We start from the raw sequence: 9,044 nt of genomic DNA, 5'->3' as shown, positions 1-9,044 counted from the left end.
TCATCATTTGGTCCAAGACCTTAGTGTTATTTCTCCAGCACTCCTTGGGATGGGAAGAATGGGGACCGTCACATGAAAACTGTGGTCAAGAAAGCATGATCAGCCACATCATTTTGGAGAAGAAATAAATCCCAACCAAGACAGCTTGGAACTAGAAAATGAGGGTCTGGCAACAGGGGCCATTTCTATTTTTTGTTTGTTTGTTTGTGTCTCTTGATCCAATAAATGGGTTTATTTGCTAAGTACCTGCTGTCAGAAAAGGCTGGATTCAGGGTGGAAGAGGGGACAATCCCCTTCCTGATCATTAGATAGGGTGATAGCAGATGTCTCTCTAGTAAGACACATTAATAAAAGAAAAACATAAATTTATCTGATCATAGTTTTATATGGCATGGGGGCCTTCAGAGCCAAAGATTCGGGGTGAATAATCTGGTTTTATACTTTTTATGCTATCTGTTTTATTCTGAGTGGGGAACCCCAGCAAGACCTATACATTTAGATTCATCTTGCTCTCTCTGCAGCATTCCTTTCTCCAGGTATTGGGGGCAGAATTCCTTCTGAAATGAAGATCTCATGATCTACTGTCAGAAAAAGGTAAGTCAGAGAATTACTTTTGGGTTAGCTTCAAAGCAAAAACTTAAGGAAGTCAGAACATATTTTCGAGTTTATAACTTACCTTGGGGAAAGGGGGTACCTTGGACAACAGAAATTCTGGTTTCTATGGCTTTCCTTAGGGGAAGTGGGGGAGAAAGGTGAGTAGGAGACAGGGGGACACGAGAAGGTAAGAGAGGTGCTTTACCTCTAAGGCCTTTGCTTTGGAGTATCACTCTCTGTACTCCAACATAGGAAAACCATGAAGGTGGCCTTGAAAAGATTCAACAGGCTTATTAGAGAATGATTAACATTAACATTCTCCAATAAGCCATGCCACTACAGTGCCATTTGATGATCATAGAAAGAAGCAGACCTCTGATAATTGGTGCATTGAGAGAAGAAGAGTTAATGAATAAGCCAGAGGTGTTTTGGGACTGGGGCCCTGCAGTCACCATCTGCCTCACGTACCTGTGTTAGTAACAAACTCAAGTCACAGTTCTATTTCCTAATGCCCCATTGGACACTAGTCCACCAAAGACATTTTATCTCATTTTATAGGCAGAAAAGTTGGAGCAGAAAGAGGTTTAATGACTCCTCCAGGGTCATGTGACAGAGACAATGCATTTGTTTTTCTTTTTTCTTTTATTAATTTTTGGTATTTGTTCGTTTTAGTTAAACATGACAGTAGAATGTATTTTGACATATTATACATACATGGAGTATAACTTTCCATTCTTGTGATTGTACATGATGTGGAGTTACACTGGTGCCTACTGGAATTCTTGATGATTTATGACCCCTCATTATATCTGGTTACATATGTTCATATATTTACATGGGTTTTGAATGTTGTTGTTATCAAGGTAAAGTATATAATGCATAAAATTTATCATTTTAACTCCTTTTGAGTGTAAATTCAGCAGCATTAAGTACATTCATATTGTTGTGCAATGATCTACAGCCATAAATTTTTCTTCTGCTCCAACTGAAACTCTGTACCCATTCCCACATCCCCACATCCCTCTCTCCCCTGGCAAGCTCTTCTGAATTTTATTTAACAACAAAAAGAAATCTTAACTTTTGAGTTTGGTTTACAACCAAAAAAGAAAAAAGTAATTACATGCAGAAGACATAGGATGAGGGAGAGAAGTAAATCATAAATTCACAACTGGCTACACAGTACTTAGAAGACTCAGTGAGTGTGCTGTGTACACGTGTGTGTGTCTTTAAAAGACTCTCCACCTCCCTGCCCGCCTCCTTACAGTTTGCTGCTGGGTTTTTCTTCCCCAAGTTTCCTCAGTCTCCTAGAGGAGCTAGCATGGCCAATTTCCTTTGTAATTTTGGAAGCAGGTTTGTTGCCATGGAATCTACATTCTGACTGGAGTCGAGGTGTACAAAGGTGACCATTTGTTTTCAGTTTCAAAGATCTGGCAAAAAGATAGGTTGTTGCTCTTCTTCTGGAAAAGCCTGACTGGTAGGATTCCTTTAAGGGCTCAGCCTCAAGTGCTTTATCCCATCCCCTCGCCTACTTAAAAATTAAAGCTCCAGGAGACCTCTGAAGGGGAATCTGCCGGCTCCATCACTTCCCACAAATGGCTAATCCTGGAGGTGGTGCTGTTTGCAATGGGACTCTTCACAATCACAAGAAACAGAGCAATGGCTCGAAAAGTGGGACTGGCACCAAGAATGGAATCATGAAAGAAGCTCAGGTAAGAGGCAATCCCCCATCCCCTTGCTCTGTGCATTTCAATACTTCTTTGCAAAGTTGTTTGAGGGTAACTCAGAAGTCCTCTGATGAAGTGTGTTTGATGTGTATTTGGGCTCCTCATCACAGCTGGTATTTTGACATTCTTGGCTACCAAAAAGTTTAGGTGTGGAGACAAGAGGGAATTCTTCCTCTGTACAAGCTTGAACACACACAGACCCACACAGCTTTAGATTTTCTAAAATACACACTTAACCTAGTACACTTTCATTTTCTCTCAAGCATTGAGGCAGGGTTGTGAAGGTTCAAACTCTTCAGTTAAATTGCAGTTCATCAAGAAACCTGTTACCTTCATGATGCTTCAGAAGGAAAAGAGGAAGTGAAAGGAAATTTTGTTCCAATTGGGATGTAGATGGCATTTTTCCCTGGTACATGCTAAATGTCTGAAAGGCAAGTTGTTTTTGGTGTTTAATGGAGCATTGTCAGAGTTCACAACTTGATTTGAGTCCAGAGTCTTTTGAAATTTGGCGTCCCAGAAATTCCTTCCTGAAACATTGCAGAGAGTATAGCTTACTGTAACATGCTGCATACAGAAATCAAAGAAACTTCTTTAAAACAGACTTTTAAGGGTATTTTCTCCTCCATTTGATGATTTTTTTGTTCCCCCTTTCTGCTATTGCTTCTGCTCTAATAGAATGTTTGAAAGGAATGTTTAAGGGAGAGGAAAAATTCAAAAAATTATTCAAAGAAGAAGACTGGGTCTGTGAGTTTCTTGTTTAAAGGCAGTTCCCCACTTCCCACACAGCATCCTGTCAATCTGCTCCTGCAGAAGGGGTAAGCTTACCTGCCCTAGTAGCAAACTTGAGTAGCCAAAAAGGTAGCCATGGTTGTTGGAAAATGAGAAACTGCACAGAAACTCCATGCAATCTTCCATCACTCAGTCATCCCAGGGAGCCAGTATCCACCCAGGGGAAAGGTCAGGTTGTTCCAAGATCATGGTACAGGTGGGGCTAGCTGGAACCAGTCCTCCACTTAGTGCATTAAATCTGCAAGAGGTAGCAGGCATACTAGAGTCTGGTTTGGGTGTAAAAGAAAGTGTGGTCCCCAAATGTATTCCCCTCACCACATTACCCTAGCCTGGGCAGTATCTACCAGGACCTCAGGCCCAACCTCTCCCAGCTGAGTATCGGAGCAAGGTAAAGAAAAAATGCCCATCCTCTGCCATTTGCATGAAGGAAGTCACAATAATATCCATCACATATTCATCATTCAATATGCATTCAGGTCACTGCCCAAGATGTTCCTTGTGCCTTAAATGTCTGTATCTCAATGACCATTCACCCGTTTACCTTCTGGATCATTCTGTCCCTGAGGGCTCTTATTTGAACACAGATGCCTTCAAAACTTGTTTTTCCTTTCTTTATCTTAGTTTTATAACTATAGTCTAGTATTAGAGATTAAAAACTTATACAGACAGTTATAGTTACTCTATGTAAGGACAGACTCTCGGATCCTAAAGATTTCCAACTAACTGTACCAACAAGACTACAAAAAACCTTGGATATTGAGGCTTCCCTAAGAGCAGGTGAAAACATAATGGCTGCTGTTGTCTTTTCTGACAGCTCTTTTTGAAGGGCTATCCAGAGCCTGTTGGCTAAGATATATTTAGGTGTTGCTAAGTTGAAATTGGCTTCCACCAGAGCTTCAATTACAGCTTTAAAAATATTTTCCAAAAAGAATAAACCCCAATGAGATCATAGTGTAATAGAGCAAAAAGGGCCTGTTTTCTTCTTCCATAATATGAATGATATTATTTACTATCGTGATCCTCAGTCACTAGTTTTACCCCACAGGCCCTTTGACAAACTAGGTCTTGAACAAAAACCTTACCTGTTGATAAAAACAATCCCTAAAAGCTTACAGATATCTGAGACCAGTGGTCTTCCAAACACTTTCTTCCAGGCCTACCATCTTCCAGATAGAACATCTAAAATTCTTCCAGCTTCTCTGAAAATTGATTCCCCTCACCCTTTCTCTACTTGCTTTTTTTTCTTTTTCTTTTTCTTTTCTTTTTTTTTTTTTTTTTTTTTTTTTTTTTTTTGCAACCATACAGAAATAGAGTCATCCCTATTATATATTAGGGGATCCTTTATGGTTCTGTTGATGAAGGGTTTTCTTGCATGACAAACAATTTGAAAATCCCTATTAGATAGTAGCTTGGGAATCCTCCTTCCCTTTGTTCCAGTACAGCCTGGTTTGAATACCCTCACTCTGCCTTGCAGGCTTGCTACCCCAACCTCAAGACTAGGAAGAAGCCAGAAACTTTTTGTTCTGGAAACCTTCTATAGTTCCTTTCTGAAATTTTTTTGTTTGTTTGTTTTGCTGTATCATGTTACCTGTGTTTCTTTCTTTCTCTCTCTCTCTCTCTCTTTTCTTTAAACCCCATTTGCCCTGAAGATGCACTGAAAGTGGTTTTCAGCAGTGCTGAGGTCCATTTCTTTGTTTACTGCTAATCTGTCATTCTATCTAACTTCTAATAGAACTCTATTGTCCTAGAGGATTCCTTCTCCCTCCTCATGAGCAAATCCATAGAAAAGAAAGAAAGACCTTTAATGTCCTTAATCCACAAGCATGAGTTTTCTTATAATTTCCTATTGACTCACTTAATTTCATATAATTAGTTTGAATTGTATTATCTACATCACTGCTTTTTAATTCACACTATTTCTGACCTGGCCACATGCTTTTATTAGGAAAGTTTGAACCTTGTATGGTAGACCTTGTGTCTTTGTTGCTCTTAACTTAGTGCCTCTGGAGATAGATTTTTACTTGGATGGGCTCTGCATTTTCTTCTTTTAAATTGATTCTAGAGAATAAAGAAAAATTGTGAGGTTTCCCCCTAATCATTCCTTTCCTGAAAAAGAAAAATATCCTGGGGTTAGAACTATCTATTGCTTATGGAGTTCTTGAACTGAATGCTGTAATATTGCCAGGTATGGGGTTACAGGTCCTCAGAACTAGTTGCTTTTTCTATCATTCATTCACTTATTCACCAGTACTTATTAAGAACCTTGTCCCTGGGACAAGTAAAGATGAGAAAAAAAAAGTTTATAATTTAGCTATTGGGAGAAAGCCTGTACTAATTTTTTTAAAATTAAAGTTAAATGATAGTGCAAGGACGAGCTCTCATAAAGCAGGTGTGATTGAAGGGCAAATAAGTAGTATATGCTCAGAGAAGATCAGAGAGCCAGGGGAGAAAGTAACTTATATCAACATTTTGCCAGGTACCAGGACCAGGCTAAGTACACAGCCCCCCATGGAGTGGCAGCATGAAGTGGCACCTTATGGTGATGAAGAATCATAAGTCCCTGAGGAACTTAAGCAGAATCACAGGTAGCAGAGCCCAAATCTGAACCCAGATTCATGGTGCCCCAAGGGCCAGTTCCCTTTCCACTACTTTCTAGGGAGCCACAGACTGGGGTGGTAGTGGCAGCTTTATGGAACTGAAAGGACTCAATTGACAGTGACAGAGTAAATGGGAAGTTTATTCCTAGGAGCCAAATGAGGAAAAGAAGGGTAAGGAATCCCAGATATGAAGGTAGGAGTTGTTAGAGGGCACAGGAAACATCACGAAGCATATGAATGATACTAGTGTCCACAGTGCCCTCTGAGGGCATGCCCTCAATTGACCTAAAGACCTCCCACTGGGCCACCTCTTAAATCTTCCACACTACTTCCCAACTCCATCAGGCTGGACACCAAGTTTCTCACACATGGACCCTGGAGAGACAGACTCAAACCATGTTCAAACCATGGCACTCCAGCCCTGGCCCCAAGGCTTATGCCCTTCTCACACTGCAAAATATATTCATTCCAGCTCTAATAGTCCTGAAGTCTTATCTTGTTCTAGCATCACACAAAAGTCCAAGTCCAGACTCAAGGCAAACTCCTCCCAGTTCTGAGTCCCTACAAAATCCAAAAGTAAGTTATATGCTCCCAAGATACAATAACAATGAGAGGAGGAGTTAAACATTCTTATTCCAAAAAGAAGGAAGCAAGCAGAAAGGAACAATCACTCCAAAGCAAGACTAAAACCCAGACCAGAAGACATTAAATCTTAAAGCTTGTGCCCAGATGGGTGGACCCCAAAGGCCTTGGGTAGTCCCACCCGTAGAGCTTTGCTGGTCGAAGGCCACATGGTTACTCTCTCAGGTTGGTTGAACACTCACTGCTGGAAGCCATCCTTTTCTGGAGTCTTTAGGGCAGCTCTACCCCCACAGTTTTATTAGGCGTTACCTCATCAAAGGCTGTTCTGACCCTAGAGCAGACTTCCTCCTGGCCTTTAGGTATTTTTGTTGTTGTTGTTCTCAGTGTAAGTGCCCATGACACCACAACTATTGCATCTTGTGTGTCTGTAAAATCAACACCTTGTGGACACCAAGATCTGTCCCTGGGACAAACTAAACCTGGGCCTGCTTGAACCATGGCTGCAGTGGCTACAAAGCACTTTGCCAGAAAGCCAGAATCCTCAAATGGTCTTGGCATTAAACCTGTGAAGAGAAACATGGATTTGGTCCTTGAAACCTATTTGCCTGGAGTGCCTCAGGTCCTGTGATGGAGAGATGGCCTTGAAGATTTCTGAGATACCCTCCAGGCATTTCCTTATTGTCTCCTTTTATCCATGATAATCCCTTTACCAAGAGATTGCTCCACTACACCTTTCCACTCCTTTTACTCCTTCCCTGGCTAAGCTGTGAGATTTTTCAACTGTTTCTCTTCTGCCTCCTTTTACTCCCAAGTCTCATTGTTAATATGACTAAAAACTGTTACAACCTCTTCCTGTCACCCAGTTCCAAAGCTGCCTCCACATTTTACATTCATGATCCTCTCTGTAAGGAATCCCACAGAAACCACGCTGGACACAGGAAATCACATAAGGGAGTTTATTAAGCAAACAGAGTGTCTCTCTACAGGGTAAGAGAGAAAATGAGAGGAAAAGAGAAAGGAAAGAGAAAGGGTGCGCCCAAGAAAGAGTGTGAAAATGAGGAGGATAGAGAAAGTGAGTCAGGGGGAGAGGAAAGCAAGAGAGAACAGATGGCGGTGAAGCTATCTTTAAGAATCCCGCCATGCTAACAGGGGACCAATAATGGAAAAGGATACTTGCAAGCTGACTGATGAACCAATAGCTAGCTAGGATGTTCACAGACTGACAGTAGTTGGGAGGCGGGGAAATGGCTTCACTGGAGAGGGCAGGGAGAGCAGCTTTCAGACTGACAAGCTACGTTGTGATGCAGCGGAAAGGGCAGAGGAGCAACTTTTTATTACACTCTCCTCAATAATTTACTTTAGGCAGTTTTCTATTACTATAACAAAATGAAACTAGGTGGCTTTAAAAGAAGAGGTTTACTTAACTCACATTTCTGGAAGTTCAAGTATATCTTGAGAAGATCTCAAGTTGGGTGGCACCATGATGGTGATAGTACAGGTGTTGCCAAAAACTCAGTCTTTGTCCTGATGCCAACCCAATAATGAGGACATGGTTTTGAGAAAAAGGAAAAAGAACGTTTATAGCTTTGCTCGCAAAGGAGAAACACAGGGGGACTCCTGTCCCAAAGGTCATCAGTAGGGAATGGGGCTTTTATACCTTTATTTTTTTTTAATGTGGTGCTGAGGATTGAATGCAGTGCCTCACACATGGTAGGCAAGTGCTCTGCCACTAACCTACAACTCAGCCCCTGAAAGAATGCATATTCTTTTTTTTTTTTTTTTTCTGCAGTACTGGGGATTGAACCCAGCCTTGGGCTTGACAGGCAAGCACCCTATGAACTGAGCTATATCCTCAGCCCAGGGGCTTTTAAAGAGGCAACTCAAAGGCTACATTCCATGTGTTCTCTATTGTTGTAATTCATTTGTTTATATGGGAGATAGTCATTTCCGAGATCTTCTAGTACCATCCACAAAGTCTGTATTATTTCCTTCCTATGGTGGCTGTGTACTCAAGGACAGATAACTCTGCCTGGAATGGGGAAGAAAGGTAATCCTGTTTCCCCTGAGATTAAGGACAGGGAGAGAGGAAGAGAAAGAAACATGTCCATTTTAAGAATAAGTTGCAGAGCAGAGTAGCAAGGGTTATATTCAAAACATAAAGTGGACCATTGTTACACAGGCAAGAGGAAGAGATGATATCATAGTACTGGAAGCCAGAGTGACATGGGGGTCATGCCCCTGCCCCATTGACCTAAGGACATTACAGTAGGCTCTACCTCTTACAGGTTCCACACCAACTCCTAATTCTGCTACCCTGGAGACCAATCTTCTAACATGTATTTTATGAAGGAACAACTCAAACTATTTCCAACCCACACCACCAAGTATCCAAGATACTTAATGCTCAAGACTTTACTGTTCGTTGTTGTGCAGGGCACCTTCACAAAGACATTCTCTCTATGTGGTCTCTAAAGATTCTACAGAATAGCTCTAATTTCTTTACAGGAAGGGTATCTGCCCTCTAACAGAGTATAAATGGACCCTGCAAGTTATCTTATGTCCCAGGAACAATTTGTCATCCACGTCAGTTATAGTCCAGCACAGATGGAAAGGGAGGGGAAACAGACTCTGTTTCTTAGTGGGAGGAACGGCACAGTTACAATGGTAAAGATTGTGAGTGACTGCAGAGATTACTATAACCATCTCTGGATAGAGTCCATAAATGATATATATCCACTATGCTTGGAAACGTAGACAA

General features: G+C 41.3%; 1 protein-coding gene across 1 annotated transcript in view; it reads left to right on the top strand.

Moving 5' to 3' along the window:
* Positions 1-1,845: 1,845 nt before the first annotated feature.
* Positions 1,846-9,044, top strand: part of SPTLC3 (serine palmitoyltransferase long chain base subunit 3) — a 168,000-nt gene continuing 160,801 nt past the window's right edge. The window contains exon 1 of the mRNA XM_079128498.1: positions 1,846-2,303. Coding sequence (XP_078984624.1) covers positions 2,187-2,303 — 117 coding nt within the window. The 5' untranslated portion in view covers positions 1,846-2,186. The remainder of the gene's footprint in view (positions 2,304-9,044) is intronic.

This window comes from Sciurus vulgaris (genome assembly GCF_902686455.1).
Source record: "Sciurus vulgaris genome assembly, chromosome: 2".
NCBI classification, from domain to species: Eukaryota; Metazoa; Chordata; class Mammalia; order Rodentia; family Sciuridae; genus Sciurus; species Sciurus vulgaris.
This window is presented reverse-complemented; position numbering and strand designations above follow the sequence as displayed.